This window comes from Helianthus annuus, chromosome 13, assembly GCF_002127325.2.
Source record: "Helianthus annuus cultivar XRQ/B chromosome 13, HanXRQr2.0-SUNRISE, whole genome shotgun sequence".
Taxonomy (NCBI): Eukaryota; Viridiplantae; Streptophyta; class Magnoliopsida; order Asterales; family Asteraceae; genus Helianthus; species Helianthus annuus.
In genome coordinates, this window is record NC_035445.2 from 153,606,955 (window position 1) to 153,632,324 (window position 25,370).

Consider the following 25,370-nt stretch of genomic DNA (forward strand, 5'->3'; position numbering starts at 1 on the left):
ATAATATGGGTATACTAAATACATTCTGGATTTTGAGATAAAAATGATAACGTTTGACCCGTTTCGGTCAATTTACGCAAACTAGTTACGTAAACCGAACCGAACGCAAAAAGGGCGTTACGGGTAACCAAAAGAGTCATATGCAAGTTCCCTGAGATAATATGCTTTAAATATGATATAATATCAGCAAGTTATGTCCTATTATGCCCCGAATGTATTTAAACTCAATTTACGCCTCATAAGGGCATTTTGGTCATTTAAAAGATTATGAAAGAGTCAATTTGGTAATCTGAGTTACAGGTCTGATTTATACAGTAAATATACTTAATTTGCCATATTATAACAGTAGGGTATGACCCGTAGACAAAACTTATCATTTAAAATCAAACTATGCACCGTAGGGGTATTTTAGTAATTTCACAAGGGCTAAAAACGACAAAACTGGAAATCTGAGTTCAAAATCTTATACTTACTGTTATTATATGAAAATATGCTAAATACATCAGTAGGTATGAGTCTTATATGTTTAATATGAGTATAACGCTTACAATGCGCTAAAAATGCTAAAAATGCAATTTAGAGCCGTTTCCGGGTTTTTAAAAGAAAGCTGAGATTTTTATATTTCCAGAATGCCCAAAATAATTTATTTAACAAATAAAATCAGTAGAAAAAGGTTTGGGGTCAAAAGAATGTATAAAACTCATTTTATGGCTTAAACGGTCAAAACCGGCATTAACCGAATCGACTTAGCGACGTATGATCCGATCAGCCAAAAATTAAATAAAAATCTTCAAAAATCCCAGAATATTATATAACATCAGTGGGTAAAAAGTTTTATATCGAAAAGTGGCCTGAAATAGGTTATACGCTAAATGCGCCGTTTATTTAACATAAAGATATAGTTTTACGCTATCGGCCATAACTCAAAATCTGGACCACCAACTGATCTCAAATTTTTGGTGCAAGTTTATAAATTAATAATAAAGATTTCTACTCTTTTACTTTTCCAAAAATCACGTTTTATATCAAAAAGGGCAAAATAGTCAACTTTTAAGCATAATCGGAAACACGCATATGAATCGGTTAAGCATAGACTCAAGATGTAAAAATTCCAGAAAGTTATACATAAATAAAAATGGTCAAAAATACACTCTAATACAGATCTCAAACATGCATGCACGGATCCGAATCGATAGTCTACGAAAAAGTCGTTTTGTAAGACTTTCGGTTCCGATCCGAGTTTATACTAAAGATTGTCGAGTTGATTATGATAAAACACATTCTTATATTCATTATAAGTTATTTTTGATGATCAAACTGATTGCATGTCATCTACATTACCATTTATGCTATATTTCGCAAAAACGATTTCTGTTGACTTTTTAAGAACATCTTTGACTCGACAAATAGCATGCTTAGAGTGGGAATCAGAGAATACCCTTTTGAGGGTTTGTTCCCCACATAAATACCAACTTATAAGTGGTTTCAATTTGAGAAATGACAGAGCCAATTTCGTTTAATCGAAAAGTCAAACTTTATGAACAGCGGTTTGACTCTTAACTAATAATCTATGCTAGAACGGATTTGAGGATGATATGAATGCTTACAAAGGTCCTAATGAAGCCTAGAAAACACTTGGAGGCTGCCTTGTCGATCAGATTGCTCCTGGAAAGCCTTGAGAGTTCTTGCAAGTTGTGGGTGTTCTTGTTACTATCACAAGTGCCTCAAAAAAATGGAGAAATGAGCTGATTTATAAAGGAAATCAGATGTTATAAGGAGTCTACAGGTGCCTATACTTGCATGTCCATCCATTGGTGCATTTAGGAGGTGATCCCAGCTGTTTCCCACAAAAAAAATGGACTAAACAGCCCCTGATTCGCAAAAAGCTGCACCTGGGCTGCCAAACTTGGATTAAAAATGGCAGCTTTGGTCCCTGTCTTTGCACGCGAGGTTTCGGCTATTTATTTTGACTCGTAAACCCTCAAATCTGGTTTTTAAGTACCTTGGGACATTTACCAACATGGTAATGTCCTCGGATAACTTTGCGCTCACCCGAAAAGCCATGAAATTCGAAGTTGACGCTTTTAACCCCTCAAGTACGGTTTTGGCCATAACTTTCTCATACGATAACGAAACTTCATGAAATTTTTACCACATATTCTAGTGAGTATATTTTAGCATCACAAAGCTTCGGGTCTGCCAAAAGTTCACTCAGAGGTATAAATTCAACATGTTGACACTTTTAGCCCCTATAGTTTGTAATTCCTCACTTTTGTGCAATTTCCGCTTCGTATGATCCATGATCCATCCGTTTAAGGTTATAAACATTATGTAGGGTAATTATAGAGTCTATTTATCTATTGTTGACACTTTGGACCCTTACGTTCCATAGTTTCCACCGTTTGTCAACTTTAGTCCCTCTAAAGTTTGTTTTTGCATATGCAAAGTCTATGACACGTGTTAATACATCATTGGACGTAAATTTTCGAGGTGTTACATCCTCACCCCCTTAAAAGAAATCTCGACCTAGAGATTTACTGAAACAAATGAGGATATTTCTCTTTCATCGTGGATTCCACTTCCCACGTGTATTCGGGACCTCTACGGGCATCCCATTTGACCTTAACAATAGACACGTGCTTCCTTCGAAGCTTCTTCACCTGTCGATCCTCAATCGACAAAGGTTTTTCCACGAACTTCTAACTCTCATCTATGTGCATATCTGTGTGCGGTATATCCAGTGATTCGTCAGCGAAACACTTCTTCAAATTACAGATGTGGAACACATTATGAATAGCGCTAAGTTCTTCAGGCAAGTTCAACTTATAAGCGACTGACCCGACACGTTCGACAAATCTCGAAAGGTCCTTTGTATCTCGGGCTTAGCTTGCCTTTCTTACCAAATCGCATCACCCCCTTCCAGGGCGATACCTTAAGTAACACTTTTCCACCTACTTTGACGTGAAAATCTTTGCGCCTTGGATCCGCATTCGATACGGGTTTATCATTATATCACAAGTCTTCCAACCGTTATGTGATAGTGCTTCTTGACCTATTGGCGAAACATATCCCTTAATCCTTAGGGTGATGAAGTACTTCTATACAATTCACGATTGAAATTGTTTGCGGGGAAGTTGAAATCATAGTGGTCGAGACCTTATATGGTTCATTACGTGCTTCCGTATGGAGCGGTGGAGATTATGGATGAGTCGGATGGCAGAAGTTGGAAGGTGAATGGCCACCAGTTGAAGCACTACATTGGAGGAGCAATAGACAAGAATGAGATGGAGGAAACTCCTCTCGAAATTCCATCAAAAGCCGCCACTTAGTGCTTTGGGATAAATCCCAAGTGTAGAGTATGTATCGTTTGTAATTTCGTTAATTTTCGTGATTTTTCATAGTTTTTCGTGTCTTTGTTTTGTGTGTTTGAGTAAATTTGCAGGAATCGTACCATTGAGGAGCTAAATTTGCGAAGAAAACGACATTCCAGGTAAGTCCCAACACTTAGAAAAAATTTGGGATGGTTTGGGGAAGGTTTGGTAACACTTAGAAAATTTTCTAAGTCATAAAACTTGAAAAATTTTGCAACCTTCTGCCCAAAAACCGCCCTTGCGTCGCGCCACACCGAAACTAGTCCCCTGGTCGTGCCACGCGACCCCTAGGTTCACAAAACTGATTTGACCCCACCTGTGGCGGCACGCCAAGACCTTTGAGCCTCCCCGTCACGTCACGCGACCCCCCCACTTTGACCTCACGTTCTGAACCGCCCCGTGGCGCTACGCCACGGGTAACCTATTTTAACGTAGTGCGACGCGACGGCTTAACAGGTCGTTTAAAAAACCCCTTTTCATCACTCTTCCCAAAAATCAACCTAACCCTTTTCTTCTTCACCCCACCGCCGAAAACCCATAAACCACCCTAAATCCACCATTAAACCACCGAAACTCCACCATTTTTACCCATGATTTCACCCTTGTGACCGGTTTCACGTGAGAAACAAACCCCACCCAACTAAACTTGAGTTTATCCGGCCGTTTGCTTCGAATCGGGACCCGCCACTAACGAAAATTTCCAAGTTTTTCATTCCAATTTCGACGCTTCAGGTACGTTTCTGTGCATTGTTCTCTTATATGTCTTGATTAGAGTCATTGTGTGAGTCCGTAGGTTAGTTGAGTCGTGAGTGTCGAGTCTTGTTTAGTCGGGTCTGTAGTGAGTCAGTCGGTTCATATTGAGTCAATGTTAGGTTCCTTCAGTCGGTTCATGTTGAAGTCATGTGTCTTCGAGTCTTATGCTTCGAGTTTGGTTAGTCGGGTCGATAGCTAGCCGTGTGTTGGGCTTGAGTTAGTCTAGTGTTGAGCCGATTTACTTCGCGTCTAGTATATGTATGTTTGTTAGTATAGTTCAGGGGTGCGGTTGGTTTGGTTTGGGAGTAACGGGACTTAATTTAGAGCTTGCTAATGTCACGTTATCGCTTATCATATGCAAGTGTTCTTGGTCTTGAGTATGCTTAGGCTGTTTAGTATCGACATATGGGTGCTGATGGTTTTGGTTTGGGTTCGTGAATGTGCTTCGATTAATGATTGATTGGTATGGAACACGTTGACACATAAAGTTTCGACCTTGCATAATGAAACGGAATTTTTTGCAACGACAAAAACCTCCTTTAATTAGGCGGAATTTTTCGACGTTAAAATCTGTTTTCAACTAATAAATGGCTGATTTTTTTAAGCAAGGTTGGACTTCAATGTCTTGGTTAGGCACTCGTTTTAAATGCAGACAATTAAAGTGCCGAGGGGAGTAGTGTACATTGAGTCCAGTTTAGTGTCTTTGTGTCTTTTTGTCTTTTTAGTCCGTTTTAGTATAGTTTGAGTCATTTGAGTCGTAGTTAGTTGGTCTTGGGTTTACTTGCATGTACAAGTGATTTAGGCTCGCCCGTACTCAATCTCCATTCGGCCGAGTTTAACTATCACTTAGCATTTGTAAAAAGGTTACCCGGTTTTTATTCCAACTTTATTTTTTAGAATTAGCCGCGAGCCCTCGAATGAAATGCTATACGGCTATTCTAATTTTTTCGAAAATTTTTATAAAAATCCAAAAAAAATATAAAAATTTCAAAAAAAATTCAAAAAAATTAAAAAATTAAAAATACCAAAAATAGTTTGTTATTACTGATTGTTTGCTTGTTTCGCCTTGTTTAATATCTGTTTTGCAGACATGGCTAGCAGTTCGCGCAGCAGTAGGTCTAGAAAAAGGGTTGCGGGTCAGACAACACCACAACTGGATCCACCCCAGCAAGATCCGGTTCCACAGGATACCCCGATTATACAGATAGATATGAACGATCCAAAGTTGAGAAAGATACAGTATCAGAGGTATCACGAGTTTATTCCAACGCATAAAGTCAATTGACTCGATCACCCGATACTTCAATTCGAGCCGAATACATCTGAGTGGGAAAAATATGATAAGCTGAGGAATATGGATTTGCTTCAGCACAGGGTTATAGATTGGCATTGGTTGGAGGAAATAGGGTCAAGGCAGGAAGTGTTGGACCTTTTGGGTCCAAAGTTGTCTAATGCATTGGAGTGTATGCAGACTCAGTATGAGGAGCTGGTGCTGGAGTTTCACGGCACATGGAGACATAAGGAAGGAAAGTTTGATCAGGACACAGTTGTGCCTTTCAGTTTAGGTAGGCAGGTTTTTGAGATGAATATGACGAGGTTTGCCATTGTGTCGGGGTTTTATACTGAGGGGGAGGTGAGATAGCCGAGATTTTTGACTAGTTTGAGGGGTGCTTATTCTACTGCTAGGGATTACAATGTTGGTTCGGCTGAGCTGCGGAATATTTGGAAGACGATATCTGACCACCCGTTCACGGTTACGAACCTGATCACTTCGGTTCGTAACCCAGTTTATAGGTATGTTTTAAAGATTTTGTCTACTATGCTGGTGGGTCGGAAATCTGGGGAAAACAAGGCGAATTAGATAGAACTGTTCATTCTCATGTGCCGTGTGGAGAACCGTGAGATGAACTTGGCTACAGTATTAGCAGACTCGTTTAGCAGAGGTCGTCGAGGAGCTCAACGTGCTGGTTTGCCTATGGGCCCCTATATTACTCGGATTACACAAAATTTGGGGGTGTTCACCAAGTATGTTCCCCAATTTTTACACGAGGGGCCCAAGACGATGACATTTGGAATGAAAGAGTTGCAGCAGGCAGGTATAGTGTCGTAGACTGAGCCCTACGGCTGGGGGCCGATAAGGCAGGGCCCGCAGGTGCAGCCGCCGAAGGGACATCCAGCTGAGGATGTGATGATTCAGATTGACCCTACACGCCGACAGCGGCCACCATAGCGCCACAAGCTACCAGCACATCAGTATCCGAGGTGGCAGCCTCCACCTGAGCCTCTCACTTTGCAGTCGCTCTCTAGCTATATGGAGCAGAGATTTGACGAATTGAGAGCATCTTAGGCGAACTTTGGATCATTCATTGGGCAATCTTAGAGATTTTGAAGCTCTGGAATCATTGGTACGAGTTCGGGACGAAGGATTGAAGACTACACGGGTTTTCTAGTTCTTTGTTTTTTATTTTTCTTACAAAACTTGTTACAATGAATTCTTACTTGAGCATCTTTACTTTGTTTTCATTACTTAACATGCTCGGCTAAACTTTTAAGCCACCTAGACTTTGATGAATGGATTGATATGAAGTTTTACCTTTTTCGTTAATTGTATGATTTTTATGGATTGATTGTGTTTAGTAAACAGTTTGGTCTATTGATTTGATGTGCATGCATACTTTGATTTGGTTTATTGTTATCAATTGCTTCGTATGATTCTAGGTGACGGTCTTTATCACATAATAGAGTCGTGCTAGGGTTTTAGATTTTGGTGAATGTCTATATCACATAATAAATCTTAACTCTTTAGGGTGAAATTGCGCAAATAACCTTAGAAGTAATTGTTAGTGATTTGCTAGATTTTAGTGTTCTACTACTCCTTATAGCTGGAAGGTGCGGGGCTATTGATAGGTCTTACCCGGCGAATTACTTTAGATAGTCCTTGGAAAAGGTCGTGTCTTAGTTTCCCCGTCGGTTTATTAGTCTATCAAGTCAAATTAAGAAATCCAAACTACCCTAGATCTATGATTGGAAAAGAGTAGGTCAACATTAGGGTACTTACACAATAATTAGACAACTAGAGAGACGTCTAATAACCGATAGGATTAACGGCCTAGGTAGCGTCATAAGTTTCACCTCGAGAAGGGTTGAGGGGCTTAGTTAGTGTGTTAATAGGTTTAGTATTATAAGATCCCGGTTCCATAAATCATGCAGTTAACTAAATCGGTAATTCTTTAAAATAATTCCAGGATTCTAGTCTAGGTGGCCCCGTTCATCATATAAGAAAAGCCTTTGCCTTACTTCGTATTAGTCTAGTTTTAGTTTAATAATTAGTTTAAATAGACTTCCTTAGATTTTCCGAACCCCCCCCCCCAAAAAAAAATAAAACAACTAAACAAGTTTCAGTCGTGTCTATCAGTGTCTATTAGAGTCTAGTTTACGTGATAAATAGAGTCTTGTGGTTCGATATCCGGACTTCCAAGGGTTATACTACAGTGATCGGTACACTTGCCGATTGTGTGGTTTAGGTCGACTCTAGAATTAAAGCTTTTTAGTGTCTAGCTTAGAGAGTCTTATTTAGTTAATTTTTATAGTCTGTTTAGCACACATCAAGTCTTATTTAGTTAATTTTTATAGTCTGTTTTGCAAAATACATCCTTTATTTGTGTATAGTTTGTATAGTTTTGTGTTACATTTAGTTTAGTTTTCGTTAGAATGTGCATACTATTGATCAGATTGAGTTTTGCAGGTCTTGGTGCTTAAATTCGCTGGAAATTGAGTGAAAATGAGCTAAAATGCCGAAATACGAAGTCCCGGAACAAGTTGAAAAGGAGTTAGAATTATTACTGAGTTTTTGGGATGCTAGAGCTGGAAAATGGACGCAACAGTTTGTGGAATTTGTGCCGTCACACTACGCCACGGCTACCTACCTTTCTCGTCGCGTGCCGCTACCATTGATTTCTGATATTTTATATTGTCGCGCTACGCGACCTCAAAGGACTTCACCCGTCGTGCCTTAGTTGCCCCGTCGGTTTATTAGTCTATCAAGTCAAGTTAAATAATTCAAACTACCCTAGATCTATAATTGGAAAAGAGTAGGTCAACATTAGGGTACTTACACAATAATTAGACAACTGGAAAGACGTCTAATAACCGGTAGGATTAGCGGCCTAGGTAGCGCCATAAGTTTCACCTCGAGAAGGGTTGAGGGGCTTAGTTGGTGTCTTAATAGGTTTAGTACTATAAGATCCCGGTTCCATAAATCATGCAGTTAACTTCATCGGTAAGTCTTTAAAATCAATCAAGGATTCCAGTCTAGGTGGTCTCGTTCGTCATATAAGAAAAGCCTTTGCTTTATTTCGTATTAGTCTACTTTTAGTTTAATAATTAGTTTAAATAGATTTCCTTAGATTTCCGTAACCCCCCCCCCACAAAAAAAACAATTAAACAAGTTTCCGTCGTGTCTTTCAGTGTCTATTAGAGTCTAGTTTACGTGATAAATAGAGTCTCGTGGTTCGATATCCGGATTTCCTAGGGTTATACTACAGCGATCGGTACACTTGCCGATTGTGTGGTTTAGGTCGAGTCTAGAATTAAAGCTTTTTAGTGTCTAGCATAGAGAGTCTAATTTAGTTAATTTTAATAGTCTGTTTAGCACACATCAAGTTTTTGGCGCCGTTGCCGGGGAACTCTTGGCAATCGCGTTCATTAGCTTTGATAGACTTTATTGACATATACGTGCTACGTGTTTTGTTTGTTTTGAGTCTTGTAATTTTATTTTTGTGTTTATTTTTGAGTCGTAGTGACTAGTGTTTGCTTTTCTCATATCTAGGTTTTTGCTTGTAGTGGATGCCACATTTGCGCTCGCTGGGACCGCCGAAGCCGCCAGTCACAGAGTCATCATCTCGATTGGGTCAGGCCCACAGGTCAGTATTTCTTTCTCTTCTCAATTTCCTCATTTCGATTCCACTCCGATACCCACCCCTTTCCCATCACCACCCTATTCACCTAAAACATCACCTAAGGTTTCCCCACCCGATAGTCCCACTTCTAGCACCTCTAGCGCCACAGAAAACGTAAACTTAGAAAACATGGCCAACGCTAGGCAAACCGTCCATCAACAAGCCACCCAAAATTTCACCGGTCTTGCTTCACCCATCACCGTTCCATCCATAGTTAGCAAAAACTCATGGCAGATCCCATCTTATGCCATGCAAGCCATCACCAATAGCAAAAACTCCCGTATCCTTGCTACTTTTAGCCTTCACGGAGCCCCAAATGATGCTACTTACTTGCAGCTTTTCCCATTTTCACTAGCCGGCCCTGCGGCTACTTGGTTGGACTCTCAGCCAAGCGGTACTTTTACCACATGGGCGGGCCTTCGTCAAGCCTTTTTGAACAAGTATTTCCTACCCGCTAAAGCCTCACGTTTTCGTGACCAAATTCGCTCCTTCCGCATGGAGCCCGTCGAGCCATATTACCTTGCTTGGGAGCGTTTCCAAAACCTTTGTGCTCGTTGCTCCTAGCATGGTCTTTCCGATTGGGCCCTTTGTCAAAAATTCTATAACGGTCTCACCCAAGAGACTCGTGATCGTTTTGACACTAATGCGATGGTCATATGATGGGTATTCTTACTATTGCTGAGTGTTTAAAGTGTTTCGAGTCATTTGCCCAATCTCAATCACAATCGCGAGCCGATCAGCGGTATCAAGGTGGTTATTCAAATACCACTACTAGCGCACCCGCCCGTGGGGTGAACCATGTCACCATGGACCCTACTTTAGCTGCTGTGTTGGAAAACATGACTAGGGAGCTTAAAGAGATTTAGGCAAAGGTAGATAAGTGTGAGTTTTGCAGAGGTGATCACGATACGAATGCTTGTCCATTGCTAGTTGGTGAGGAGCAGGTCGATTTTTTGGGAGGGGGTCAAGGAAGAGGTCAACCTAGTGGGTTTGGTAATTTTAATTCGGGTTGGCGAAATAATAATAATTTTAATAACAATAACAATTTTCGCTCAAATGGACCTCCTGGTTTTCAAATAGCTCAAAATCCAAATAGGGGTCAAGGTTCATTCTTTGGTGGGGGTTCAAATAGGCAATTCAATAAGGGTTTCAATGGGCAGGTCAAAGATGGGGGGTCAAGTAGTCAGGTTCAACCACGTCAGGGTCCAAGTTATGATCTAGGGGGTAGCCTAGAGAGAATGGAGGCTATGATGAGCCAATTAGTTGTTAGGTACCAAACCACCCAAAAGACACTTAGCGAACATGACCTTATGCTTAAGAACAACCAAGCCTCTTTCCAAGACCTTCAAAGGGTCGTAGGTGATATGTCTAGGAAATTAGAGGAAAGATTACCCGGTCAGTTTGCAGGTAACACCCAACCGAACCCTAATGGTCATGCTAAAGCCATTACCACTCGTAGTGGCAAAAACTGTAGGGAACCCTAGAGTTGAGGAGAGAGTAGTTGAGGAAGATGAGGAGATTGTAGACGAAGAGATAGAGATGGAGGCTCCGGCAAAGTGCAATCGAGGCTAAGCCCATCAAGTACCGCACAACCCGGTGAGTCTCAAGGTGAGAAGAAGGTAGAGAAACCACCCGTAGACGTTAGACCTTCCCCACTCATAGACCATTCGCGAGTCCCGTTTCCTACACATCTTAGGAACCAAAAGTACTCAAGGGAATATGGGCAATTCTTAGATATCTTCAAGCAATTAAAGATTAATCTACCTTTTATCGAGGCACTTCAGTCCATGCCAAAATACGCGAAATTCTTGAAAGACCTTCTTAGGAACAAAGAGAAGTTAGGGGATTTGTCGAATGTCCCGTTGAATGGAGGGTGTTCAGCCGTTGTTCTAAATAAGCTTCCGGAAAAGCTTACCGATGCCGCTATTTTTATTATTCCTTGTCTATTCGGTAGTAATACCAATACTAGAGCCTTAGCCGACCTAGGTGCTAGCATCAATTTGATGCCCTTTTCTCTCTACGAGAAGCTAGACTTAGTCGAGCTTTCACCTACCCGAATGACATTATCCCTAGCCGATCGGTGTGTGAAATACCCTAGGGGTATAGTTGAGAATTTGCTAGTTAAGGTAGACAAATTTGTATTTCCTGCCGATTTCATCATTCTCGATATGGAAGCGGATGAAAGAGTCCCTATTATACTTGGTCGTCCGTTCTTGCGTACCGCTAAAGCCCTTATAGACGTTTATGATGGTAAGATCACCCTTAGGGTCGGTGAGGAGAGAGTCACCTTTGAGGCAGATCGTTCCATGAACCACCCGAGTGGTTCCGATGACTATAGTGGTCCTTGCCATTCCGTCTACTTCTTGAATTCATTCATCTCGTGTGTCGACCATTGTTTAGAGTATATTAGTGGTTCCGACTTAGTGGTAGGAGAGAAGGTAGAGGAAGAGTCGAAGTTGGTAGATGAAGTCGAAGTTGACTAGTTGAGGGAATTCCGTTGATTCCCGAGGTCTTAGCCGTTAGTGATGACACCACCCAACCCCCACCCTTAGAGATTAAGGTACTTACATCTCATATAGAGTATGCTTTCTTAGGGGAGGGTTCCGAGCTACCCATTATTATATCATCAAAGTTGGAAGAATGAGAGAAGTTAAGGTTGTTGGAGTTGTTGAGGGCCAACAAAGAGGCCATTGCATGGAGATTGTCCGACATCAAGGGCATAAGCCCTTCTTATTGCACGCACCGGATACTCATGGAGGATGATTAAAACTGGTGGTGCAACCCCAAAGGCGGCTCAACCCCAACATGCAAGATGTTGTGAAGAAGGAGGTTCTAAAACTCCTTGATGCCGGGATGATATATCCCATCTTAGATTCACCTTGGGTGAGTCCTACTCAGGTTGTCCCTAAGAAGGGAGGGATGACCGTTGTCATGAATTCTAAAAACGAGCTTATCCCTTCTCATACGGTCACGGGTTGGCGCGTGTGCATCGACTACCGAAAGTTGAATGATGCCACCCGAAAAGACCACTTCCCATTGCCCTTCACCGATATAATGTTGGAGCGTCTCACCGGTCAACAATTTTATTGTTTTCTCGATGGTTTTTCTGGGTACTTCCAGATCCCCATCGCACCGGAGGATCATGATAAGACCACTTTCACATGCCCCTATGGCACCTATGCGTACCGACGCATACCATTTGGGCTATGTAACGCTCCATCTACCTTTCAGCGGTGCATGGTTGACATATTTCAGGATATGATTGGGAGTTCCATGGAGGTTTTCATGGATGATTTTTTGGTGTATGGCAACTCTTTTGATGAGTGTTTGAAGAATCTCGAGAAGATGTTGAAGCGATGTGTCGAGACGAAACTTATGTTGAATTGGGAGAAGTGTCACTTCATGGTGACGGAAGGTATTGTGTTAGGACACAAAATTTCTAGGGATGGTATAGAGGTAGATCGCGCGAAAATAGATACCATTAGTAGGTTACCTCCACCCACGAGTGTGAAGTCAATTCGGAGTTTTCTAGGGCATGCGAGCTTCTATAGATGCTTCATTAGGGATTTCTCTAAAATCACCCGCCCCATAACCAGTTTGCTAGAGAAAGATGTTCCATTCGTCTTTGACGAGGAGTGTCTTAAGGCTTTCAACTTCATGAAGGAACAGCTTGTGAATGCACCTATTCTTATCTCGCCCGACTGGAGCTTGCCGTTTGAGCTCATGTGTGATGCGAATGACTATGCCGTTGGAGCGGTATTAGGACAAAGAAAGGATAAGCACTTCCAACCCATATACTACGCGAGCAAAACATTAAGTGATGCTCAAGAGAACTACACCACCACGGAGAAAAAACTCTTAGCCGTAGTCTTTGCTTTCGATAAATTCTGCTCATACCTCGTTCTATCCAAGACCATAGTTTTCACCGACCTTTCTGCATTGCGTTTCCTTTTTCAAAAGAAAGACGCTAAACCCCGACTCATTCGGTGGATTCTATTGCTTAGTGAGTTTGATATTGAGATTAGAGACAAGAGAGGGGCCGAAAAGGTGGCGGCCGATCATCTTTCGCGGTTAGAGGACCCTAGGCGAGAGGAGATTCGTGAGGAAGAGATAGGAGACACATTCCCACACGAGTCTATTGATTTTGTAGAGGCTGAGAAGGAGGGATTGCCTTGGTTTTGTGACTTAGCAAATTTCCTTAGTGGCAATATTGTGAAAGGAATGACCACGCAGCAAAGGAGGAAGTTCCTTAGTGAATCGAGAAAGTATGTGTGGGATGATCCTTTTCTCTTCAGGATGGGAAAGATAGGATTCTAAGACGATGCGTGTCGAGAGAGGAGGGTTGGAACATCGTTAAACATGTGCATGAAGGCCTCACGGGAGGACATCATGGTGCATATGCCACCATTCAAAAGGTGTTCGATTGTGGCTTTTATTGGCCTAGTGTACTTCATGATACCATTGAGTTTGTGAAAACGTGTGATGCGTGTCAACGAATCGGCAACATTTCAGCCAAAGATGAAATGCCTCAAAACCCGATCCAAGTGTTTGAGGTTTTTGACGTTTGGGGCACAGATTTCATGGGACCCTTTCCCATCTCCAAAGGAAACTGTTACATACTTGTGGTGATTGACTACGTGTCTAAGTGGGTTGAGGCTTAAGCTCTTCCTACAAATGAAGCCCGAGTAGTGTTGAAATTCCTTAAGAAGCTCTTTTCCCGATTCGGCACACCTAAAGCCTTAATTAGTGACCGTGGTACTCACTTTTGCAATGCATTGATGGAAAAATTGCTTGCATGCTACGGAGTCACTCATCGTTTGTCCACCGCATATCATCCACAAATAAGTGGTCAAGTGGAGAATGCGAATCGCGGTATCAAACGTATCTTAGAGAAGACCGTTGGTAAAAATAGGAAGGATTGGTCCGCCAAGCTAGTCGATGCATTGTGGGCGTTTCGAACCGCCTATAAGACGCCTTTAGGCACCACACCATTTACGATCGTCTATGGAAAAGCTTGTCACCTTCCCGCAGAGCTAGAGCATCGAGCACTTTGGGCATTGAAAACCGTAAATCTTGATATGACCGAAGCCACTAGGAAGCGTTTCTTTTAAATCCATGAGCTTGAGGAGCTTAGGGATGTGGCTTATGCTCGATCATTGGGAATCAAGGAGAAAACGAAGGCCGCACATGATTGGAAGTTGAGAAAGGTTAAGGAGTTTAGCAAAGGGATAGAGTACTTCTCTACAATTCACGATTGAAATTGTTTGCAGGGAAGTTGAAATCGAAGTGGTCGGGACCTTATATGGTTCATTATGTGTTTCCGTACGGAGCGGTGGAGATAATGGATGAATCGGATGGCCGTAATTGGAAGGTGAACGGCCACCGTTTGAAGCACTACATTGGAGGAGCAATAGACAAAAATGAGATGGAGGAAACTCCTCTCGAAATCCCATCAAAAGCCGCCAATTAGTGTTTTGGGATGAAATCCCATGTGTAGAATATGTACCGTTTGTAATTTCGTTATTTTTCGTATTGTTTTCGTAGTTTTTCGTGCCTTTGCTTTGTGTGTTTAAGTAATTTTGCAGGAATCGTACCATTGAGGAGCTGAAATTGCAATGAAAACGACATTCCAGGTAAGTCCCAACACTTAGAAAAAATCTAGGATGGTTTGGGGAAGGTTTGGTAACACTTAGAAAATTTTCTAAGTCATAAAACTTGAAAAATTTCACAACCTTCTGTACAAAACACGCTGTCGCGTGCCGCTACACTGAATAGGACCACCTGGTCGTGCAACGCGACCCCTCAGTTCAGTTTTGCTGTTGAACCCTGTCATGGCATCACGCCACACCTCTTGAACTTTACAGTCACGCTACGCGACCCCTACTTGAACCCTTATGTTTTGAACCACGCCGTGGCGCTACGTAACGGGTAACTTGTTTTAACGTAGCGCGACGCGATGGCTTAACAGGTCGTTTAAAAATCCCCTTTTCATCACTCTTCCCAAAATTCAACCTAACCTTTTTCTTCTTCACCCCACCGCCGAAAACCCTTTAACCACCCTAAATCCACCATTAAACTACCGAAACTCCACCATTTTTACCCATAATTTCACCCTTGTGACCGGTTTCACGTGAGAAACAAACCCCACCCAATGAAACTCGAGTTTATCTGGCCATTTGCTTCGAATCGGGACCTGCCATTAACAAAAATTTCCAAGTTTTTCTTTCCAATTTCGACGCTTCAGGTACGTTTCTGTGCATTATTCACTTATATGTCTTGATTAGAGTCATTGTGTGAGTCCGTAGGTTAGTTGAGTCGTGAGTGTCGAGTCTTGTTTAGTCGGGTCCATAGTGAGTCAGTCGGTTCATATTGAGTCAGTTGTTAGGTTCCTTTAGTCGGTTCATGTTGAAGTCATGTGTCTATTATGCATCGATTTTGGTTAGTCGGGTCGATAGCTAGCCATGTGTTGGGCTCGAGTTAGTTTAGTGGTGAGCCGATTTACTTCGCGTCTAGTATATGTATGCTAGTTAGAATGTTTCAGGGGTGCGGGTGGCTTGGTTTGGGTTTATGCACATCACGTTACTTCATTGCTTAACTTGACATTGCTACTTTGACATAAAATTCGGTTTTTGTTTCAAAGCTCTTATTGGGTTCGGGTGGTGTCGGTTTGGTAATATTGAATGTGATTTGCTTGATGATTGAATGGTATGGGGATATTGGCGCTTGAAGTTTAACCTCGAAACTTAAAATGAAATTTTTGCAAACGGAAAACCCTCCTTTAATTATGCGGACTTTTTCAATCGCTAAAAATTTTGGTTTTAAACTAATAAATGGCTGACTTTTAAGAAAGATTGGACTGCAATATCATTGTTAGGCACTCGATTTAATTGCGGACAATTAAAGGGCCGGGGGGGGGGGGTAGTGTACATTGAGTCTAGTTTAGTGTCTGTGTCGTTTTAGTCTAGTTTGAGTCGTAGTTAGTTGTTTTTGGGTTTACTTGCACGTACAAGTGATTTAAGCTCGCCTGTATTCAATCTCCATTCTGGCGAGTTTAATTATCACTTAGCATTTGTAAAAAGGTAACCCGGTTTTTATTTCAACTTTATTTTCAGAATTAGCTGCGAATGAAATGCTATATGGCTATTATTCTAATTTTTTAGAAAAAATTAGAAAAATCCAAAAAAATATAAAAATTTCAAAAAAAATAAAAAAACTAAAAGAATTAAAAATACCAAAAAAATAGTTTGTTATTACTGATTGTTAATATCTGTTTTGCAGACATGGCTAGCAGTTCACGCAGCGGTAGGCCTAGAAAAAGGGGTGCGGGTCAGACAGCACCACAACAGGATCCACCCCAACAAGATCCGGTTCCACAGGAGACTCTGATTATACAGATAGCTGCAAATGATCGGAAGTTGAGAAAGATACAGTATCAGAGGTCTCACGATTTTATTCCAACGCATAAAGTCAATCGACTCGATCACCCGATACTTCAATTCGAGCCGAATACATCTGAGTGGGAAAAATATGATAAGCTGAGGAAAACGGATTTGCTTCAGCACAGGGTTATAGATTGGCTGTGGTTGGAGGAAATAGGGTCGAGGCAGGAAGTGTTGGACCTTTTGGGTCCGAAGTTGACTAATGCATTGGAGTGTACGCAGACTCAGTATGAGGAGTTGGTGCTGGAGTTTCACATCACATGGAGACACAAGGAGGGAAAGTTTGATCAGGACATAGCTGTGTCGTTCAGTTTGGGTAGGCAGGTTTTTGAGATGAATATGGCGAGGTTTGCCACTGTGTCGGGGTTTTATACTGAGGAGGAGGTGAGACAGCCGGGATTTTTGACTAGTTTGAGGGGTGCTTATTCTACTGCTAGGGATTACAGTGTTGGTTCGTGTTGGTGCATACGTCTGTCGACTTCGTCTTGTATCGAGTCTTGCATTGCTTGTGGCACGAAGTTCAAGAAATGAAGCAAAAAGTTAATTCCGCATAAAGGTCTTAATTCCGTTTGAAAAGTGATCCAGTAATTCCGTGCGGAATTAGAATGTAATACCGTGTGAGTTGTAATTTCGCTTGAATGTATTTGCGTTTGAGTAGTGTTCATGCGGAATTAGTCTGCCTATATATATAGGTTTGTTTTCGTGTCAGTTGGTACGAAATTACTTTGGTGTTTTCCGACGGCGAAGCTCTGTCGAAGTGTCTTCAGATCTGTAATTGTTTCAGAATCAATACAAACACAGTTATTAGTGTAAATCTAGCTGAATTCAACTCATTATGTCTGTTTCCGCTTTTCATTCTGAGTAGAACACCTCTGATCGACTCATTTCAGGTCCGACAACGATCCTACAACTGGTATCAGACCACAGGAGGAGGAGTTCTAGCCAATTCAGCTTGATTTCATCTCATTCTCTTACTTCTACACCTTCTTTTATCAATTGAACTAGTTCTAGTGGTTAAAATGATCTGAATTTCAAATATAACATGCAAAACAGTGTTTTAACAAAGCCTTGAGAGAATTGGACCATAATTCAATCAAAATCTGACAAAATATGTAATTTCGCATGAAATTCTGTTCGAAAATGATGACATCATCCTAATCTCGTTTGAAAGTGTACTTTAATTCCGCACGAGATTACAGTTAAAAGCTAATTTCGTTTGAAATTTCATTTAATTCCGCATGAGATTCTAATTTCGTTTGAGTAATCTCGTGTCAAATCTAATTTCATGTGAAACTGAGTAATTCCGTACGGAATTACTTGATTTCGTTAGAAAGATACTAATTTCGTTTGAAGGTTGTCTGTTGCAGGTAATTTCGTTTGAAGGACCTAATTTCGTGTGAAAGGGTTTGTTTGTGAAACTTTTTACCGTATCATGGAAGAAGATTTTTACAACGCGTTTGCTTCATCTCCGACTACTCCGGCTGCCATTGCTCAAAGCATGAACATGGAGAACGAAACCGGAACTTTACAAAAACCCCCGAAGCTTATGGGCATTGAGGAGTATTATGGGTAGAAAGATCGATTCGAAAACTGGGTGCAAGCTAATCATTTGAGATCTTGGGAATGCATTGAGAAGAAGTATGTTCGACCTCATACAGATTTAGGTGTTACAAAAGCAATTTCAGAATTGAATGACAAAGAGAGAGACATGTATAAAGCAGAAAAAAAATGATGATTAGTTTGTTACAGCAAGCTGTAAAGGAAGACATTTTTATCTTGCTTCAACATGATAACACTACGCGTTCAATCTGGGATGCATTGAAGGTTAAATTCGAGGGTAGTGAGAAAATGATTAAGATCAAGAAAGCATTGCTAAAGAAAGAATTCGATTTGTTTTCAAGCTTGGCGGGAGAAACATCAAAGAAGTTGATTGAAAGATTTTGCCACTTAGTTCGATCTATGTCTTTGTTGGGAATTGAGAAAAGCCAAGATGAGTGGGTAGACAAACTGGCTGATGCTTTACCTCAGAAAAAATGGGGTACGTTTCTGATGTTCTTGAAGAACACAGTGGAATATGATGGATTGACTATTTCACAGTTCATTGAAAACATTGAAAGTCAAGATCTTGAACAACAAAAGATTACAAGGATGAATAATCCGAGTAATCAACAAGATGTGAAAATGTATTACAAAGGCAGTGCTCAAGAGGTTGAAATGAGTCCTAAAATCCAAACTGCTTTTAGTGCCGGGAACTCATCTGGAACTGTTGATCAAAGTTTAAACAGTAGCAGTGGAATCTCTTCATATCTAAGTGTGAATCCAAAGAGTTCAACTACAATCTTTCAACATCAAATCTCAAAAACTGGAAATGGTTGTGTGATACAATGTAACATTGCATTAAATCTTCCAAATGGTCAAAGCTTTTCCGAAGAAGTTGCTAAAGATCACATGGAGTTACTTGCTACTGTGCTACAATCTTATGAGGGATTGGTTGCAGGAAGGATCGGAAATCCTATGCTGACGAAAGAGGATTACGATCAGATCGATGCTGAAGAGATGGAGCTCATGGACATCAAATGGTGTTTAGCGAGTGTCTTGAGGAGAGCAGAAAAATTCAAAATGATTACCGGAAGAAATGATTTTCTGGATGCACATGTTTCAACTTTGGGTTTTGATAAATCTAAAGTTACTTGTTTTCGATGCAGGGAGAAAGGTCATTTCAAGAGAGAATGTAAAAATCAAGAAGCTAGTGGAGCAAAGAATCCTTTTGGAAAGGATGATTACTATCGGAAAGCCATATATCAACAAGTTGCTCATCAACCACAACAACAACAACAAAAGGAGCCACAAACTGCACATGCTAGAATGCTCAAAGATGCAAATAAGAAAGCTTATTATGGTATCGTTGATCAAGATGAAAAAATGGCAGAAGGTTTCAGCTGGGACAAATACATTCCACCTGATTCAAAAGTGGTTGCTCTCATAGCAAAAGTCATTCAAGAACCTGATTTATTTACAGAATGGATGAAAGTGTTTGCTAGTGATGATAAAAGTCAAGAAGGAGAGTCTGTCTCATCAGATGAAAGTTCAGAAAGAACAACAGTTTTTGATCAAACACCATCTGATTCTGGTTCTTCAGGTGATAGTACAGGAAAGACAATAGAGTTTGATGAATCACCAATAGAAACTGATGATTTTAGTGATTATGAGGAAGAAATGCATATTGATGTTGCAAAAGCTCATTTATCTTCTGAAAGTTTTCAATTTTATTTTGCAGATCGTGTGGAGAAGTTGAAGGAGAGACGAGCAGCAAAAGAACGAAAGAAGATGAAATGTGAGAGTTTTGCTCAAAAGGAAGAGACTGTTCAAAAGAATGAAGTTAAAATTGCTGAGAAGAATGGTGATGCTGAGAAGAATGGTGAAGCTGAGAAGGTGATTGAGGTTGAGAAAGTTGTTGAAGTCGAAAAAATAGTCGAAAAGTTTGTTGAGGATATCAAGCCATGTGAAAAATGCTTGGAATCTTGCAAGCAGTGTGCAGAAAAAGATGAGAAACTAAGAGCGAAAGACAAGATGATAGAAAAGTTACTGTTTGATCTCAACTACGTGAAAGAATCTTACGATGTGTTGAATAGAACGGTAACTGGTTTGCAAAAGACTAATTCTGAAAGAGAAGATGCACGGACAATGCTGAATGCTGTGATGATGTCGATGCAGAAAGCTATCAATTTCTATATTGAAGAAAGTGCAAAGTGGAAGCACGAGTTAGAAACTAAAAAGATAGAAAACGAGAGAATCAGACGATTATTACAGAGTTATTCTAGTTCTGATTATCTTATTGATCGAATTTATCCAACTGTTGCAGGTATGGAAGCATTTAAAGATGAAAAGCCGAAGAAAAAGGATACTAGTAAGAAACAGAGTGTTAGCTATAACAAGTATCCGCCTCCGATCTGGGAAGGTTATTCTCCCAGAAAACCAAATGAGGAGCAAGTCCAAAAGGCAGTCAATATAAACTGAAGTCTGATATAACCGATGAGTTACCAGAAAACATTGACATCACTTTTACATCGTCTGACACTGATCATGAGTCCGAGTTAATAAAAAAGGTGGTCGATCATGTGTTGGATAAAGACGAGGAGTCTGAGTCTGGAAATTCGAGTTCGTCGGTCAACAGTCCAAAGACGTCGGTTAAAAGGGCTTACAGTAAAGAGTTTTTGTTATCAAAATCGAAATTGGATGATGAAACATTTGAAGTTGCATACACTTTGAATGATTCTGACAAATTATATTCTGATAAAGAATTTCCAATAAGAAGTGTTAAAACTGATTTGATAAAAAAAGGTTTTCAAACTAACAGAAATTAATATTTCTGAAATAAAAGGTTTAAATCTTTCTGCAAAACCTAAAAAATACACTTCGAGAGTTCAACAGCGATTAAACAAGAAAAAAGGTTACAGTTCTGGTTCTGGCTTTCAAAAGAAACCAAACCATAACGGTAATTTCAAAAAGAAAGGTTTAGGTTTTATTCCACCTGAAAATTATAAAAATGATAAAATTTCTAAAACAAACACAAAATTTGTTTCAGGAGGAAGTGCTGAAGAAGAATAGAAGAAACCTTTCTGTAGACAATTAAACCAGGAGTTTCTCGCTGAAAGGAAAGGGACTGGAGTTTTTCATAGAAAGGAGACAAGAACCTGTTACAAATGCAATGAAGTTGGTCACATTGCATGGAACTGTTCTCAAGAAACAAAAACAAAACAGGGAGTCTCTGAAAAACTCAAAGAAAAAGTTGTTGAGAAAAATGAACCACAAACTGAAAAATTCAAAATTTTTGAAAATTCAACTTATGAAGTTGGTGAATGTTCAAAGAAAAAATTTTATAAAAAGAAATCCAAAGACAACCAAATGTGGGTTGTTAAGAAGTTTGATGTAAAATCGGGCAATGATTCTGGTTCCACAAAGCCAGAAGAGCCACAGGTTAAGGTAAAAGAGGAAGACTCAGTACCTCTAGTGGATGATGCAAATTTTCCATCATTGAAGGCTGAGAATTTTAAATCAAGGGTTGGTAAGGTTGAGATCTCGAATCAATTCTATTCAGAGAAGAAAGAATTTGATGTCGAAAAAGCGTTTAATGGCAATGTGAAAAAGATTTATGGAAAAAATAGTTGAGGGTAAAGTTCAAGGGGTTAAAGATTTTTATGCTACAAAGAAGGCAACTTATAACCCGACTGAGTCAGAGTTAAGATCACTCAAGGCTGGTCAGGCTTCGGTGGACATTTTCTTTACTTGAAAAACCTGACTTGCCGGAGCTCCCAAGTTTGTAATCGCGGAGCAGGAATCGGCATCATTCTTGATAAAAATTGATTTTGTGAATGAATTTTTAAGTTGATAAATTTTTACAGGTTGTGGACTTGCCGGAGCTTCCAGGTTGGTAAGTGTGAAGCAGGAATCGACATCTTTATTGGTAAAATGAATTTGTGTAGATGTTTTATTCCTACAAATGTACAGAGGTTTATTCTTATTAATGATTCGTCAAGGTCATTAATTTGGACTTGATGTAATCTTCATATATGTGGTTGAAAAACAAGATGATGAACCCCTATTCTACAAGTGGTTTTAATAAAACTTATTTTCCGGAAAAACCATTTTGATTAAAACAAACTTAAGTGTTTTGAACTCTAAATGGGAAAATAGTTTGTTGAAAGGGGGAGTTCTGAGTGTTTATGCCAAGTGGATGGCGAAATGAAGCGATTCACAACAGTTGTCATTTTTTTTGTACTGTTTGTTTTCAAATTTCTTTTAAATGTGTTTGCATTTTAGGGGGAGTAAAAATTTTCAGAAAATCCAAAAACATGATAAAATTAAAAAAAATGAGTTTTGTTGAGAAAAGAGGAAATGATAGTACATCAGTGGACTATCACAAGATGCTAAAGAAATGGAAAGTCAAATGTGATAAACAATCTCACTACGGATATATCAGTAGGTTTTTACACATTTAGTAGATTGTTTTTGAGATATAAACCTAAATATTTCAAACTTGCTTATATCGTGGGGAACATTTCTTGGATATATGGGTAACCCCCGAAATCTTGTTTGAAAGGTCCCTCTTTCTGAGATACAAGGTCTTTATACTCAGTGATATCTGGGGTATTATCCCGGGACTTCTGATTTTGCGGAAGCAATGGCCTAGTCCCCGTATAATACTTTGCAGTTGCTTGAAATATAGCGCTGCCCTCAGTACAAAAATGATTAAACATTGAAAAATGCTAATCATGTGCTGTTGAAGAAAAGATTCTTTGAACACACCAAAAGTCGAGTCGTCATCTCTCTGCTGAACGGAAGTTCTGACCTGAGCTCTCACGGTTTCGCATTTAACCCTTTAACAGATATCATCCAGGTATACTCACCTGTAAGACTGAATATTGCGATCTGGATACGGGAGTATATTCAAGTGGTGGGACACGCGAATAAGTTTAAGTGCTTAAGACATTAATCTCGTATCTCGGAACAGTTGAACTTTGTATGAAAATTTAAGTGGATCAATATACTGACAATCTAGGTGAATTGTTTAAAACATAAAATGAAATGAAGCGTTGATGATTTGTCTCATAAACTGATATGATCTTCTTACACAAACTCACAAAAATATTGTCTGTAAATATTTCTTTACTGCATTTCTTTATCAAAAATCCCAAAAGATTTTCAGTGTGTTTTAGCATAATTTTTGAAAAATCCAAAAAGATTTTTGACAACTGGTGTTGAAAAACTGATTTTCAAAATTCCAAGTGCTAAACATGATGACAGTTTGTGAGGGGAAGTTTGTGTTTAAAAGTTTTTAAAATGATTAAATCTTTCCTACAAGTGGTTCATCAGAAAGGGATCTACAAGTGGTGTCTGTAATTTTCAAATCCTAAAATCATAAAACTTATGTTTGTGGTAGAGACAATGCAGGTTTGAAATCTAAGAAGAGCCAGGTTCCGATACCTGAGGACTCTGTGGTTAGAGAAAGCCAGGTTCCGATACCTGAAGATCAGAATGGATGCCAGGTGACAATCCTGATTACGAGCATAACTCGAGGGGGAGTCTGCTTGCAAAAGGAGAGCATGTGGATGCAAAGAGCCATGTTACGATCTTGAAGCTGAGGATGCTGATGAACTTAATAAATCAAGAGATCTGATCAAGAGTTAGAAAGTTGAGAGCCAGATTACGATTCTTTTTTTATAAAAGTAATGTTGTGATCAGGCATGTTGAGAGGGGGAGTCTGTTTGGTGCTGATGGAAAAGAGAGAAGACAGACTGATAAAGATTGAAGTTGCAAAGACTCGACACAGTAGACTCGTCAACATCCGAGGTGGAGTCTGTTGGTGCATACGTCTGTCGACTTCGTCTTGTATCGAGTCTTGCATTGCTTTTGGCACGAAGTTCAAGAAATGAAGCAAAAAGTTAATTCCACATGAAGGTTTTAATTCCATTTGAAAAGTGATCTAGTAATTCCGTGCGGAATTAGAATGTAGTACCGTGTGAGTTGTAATTTCGCTTGAATGTATTTCCGTTTGAGTAGTGTTCATGCGGAATTAGTCTGCCTATATATAGGTTTGTTTTCGTGTCAGTTGGTACAAAATTACTTTGGTGTTTTCCGACGACGAAGCTCTATCGAAGTGTCTTCAGATCTGTAATTGTTTCAGAATCAATACAAAGACAGTTATTAGTGTAAATCTAGCTGAATTCAACTCATTATGTCTGTTTCCGCCTTTCATTCTGAGTAGAACACCTCTGATCGACTCATTTCGGGTCCGACAACGATCCTACAGTTCGGCTGAGCTGCAGAGTTTTTGGAAGATGATATCTGACCTCCCGTTCGCGGTTATGAACCTGATTACTTCGGTTCGTAACCCAGTTTATAGGTATGTTTTGAAGATTTTGTCTACTACATTGGTGGGTCGGAAGTCAGGGGAGAATAAGGCAAATTGGATCGAGTTGTTCATTCTCATGTGCCGTGTGGAGAACCGTGAGATGAATCTGGCTACGGTGTTAGCAGACTCGTTCAGCAGAGGTCGTCGAGGATGCCATCGTGCCGGTTTGCCTATGGGCCCCTATATTGCTCGGATTGCACAAAATTTTGGGGTGTTCACCAAGTATGTTCCCCAATTTCTACATGAAGGGCCCCAGACGATGACATTTGGGATGAAAGAGTTGCAGCAGGCAGGTAGTGTGTTGTGGACTGAGCCCTACGGCTAGGAGCCGATTAGGCAGGGCCCGCAGGTGCAGCCGCCAGAGGGACATCCAGCTGAGGATGTGATGATTCAGATTGATCCTACACACCGACAACGGCCACCACAGAGACACGAGCTACCAGCACATCAGTATCGGAAGAGGCAGCCTCCACCTGAGCCTCTCACATTGCAGTCACTCTCTGGCTATCTGGAGCAGAGATTTGACAGGCTGGAGCATCTTATTCAGTCAATTCAGTTGGGTCCGGAGAGGCAGGATGATGCTCTCAGGTACATGATGAGTACACATATGATGGGGATCCCAGACTTCTTTCAGCCGAGACAGCAGGGAGGCTCGGCTGGTGCTGGTGGGAGGTTTGATCCGGATCCCCCATTCCATGTATTTGGTGAGAGTAGTGCTGGTGCAGGTGGACGACAGCAGGGCAGTGAGGAGTCTGTCAGCGCAGGAGCAGGACTAGTGTGGGGATGACATGAGGATGCAGCAGCTGACTATATCTTTTGTTTGATTATTTTTATGCTGTTTTTATCCTCATTTGTTGGTTTGTACTATTACTGATACATGTTAAACAGGTTGGTTGGGCAGGATGGGTTGGTTTATGTGGTTGAAACTGACACTACA

General features: G+C 40.4%; 2 protein-coding genes across 2 annotated transcripts; both read left to right on the forward strand.

Moving 5' to 3' along the window:
- The first annotated feature begins 10,869 nt into the window (after positions 1-10,869).
- LOC110901958 lies at positions 10,870-11,565 on the forward strand. Its single transcript, XM_022148707.1, has one exon. It carries the CDS (start codon positions 10,870-10,872, stop codon positions 11,563-11,565), a length of 696 nt encoding a protein of 231 aa, XP_022004399.1.
- Positions 11,566-13,860: 2,295 nt separating this feature from the next.
- Positions 13,861-14,552, forward strand: LOC110901957. The gene is made up of 2 exons (XM_022148705.1): positions 13,861-14,182; positions 14,353-14,552. Exons 1-2 carry the CDS (start codon positions 13,861-13,863, stop codon positions 14,550-14,552), a joined length of 522 nt encoding a protein of 173 aa, XP_022004397.1.
- The last annotated feature ends 10,818 nt before the right edge of the window (positions 14,553-25,370 follow it).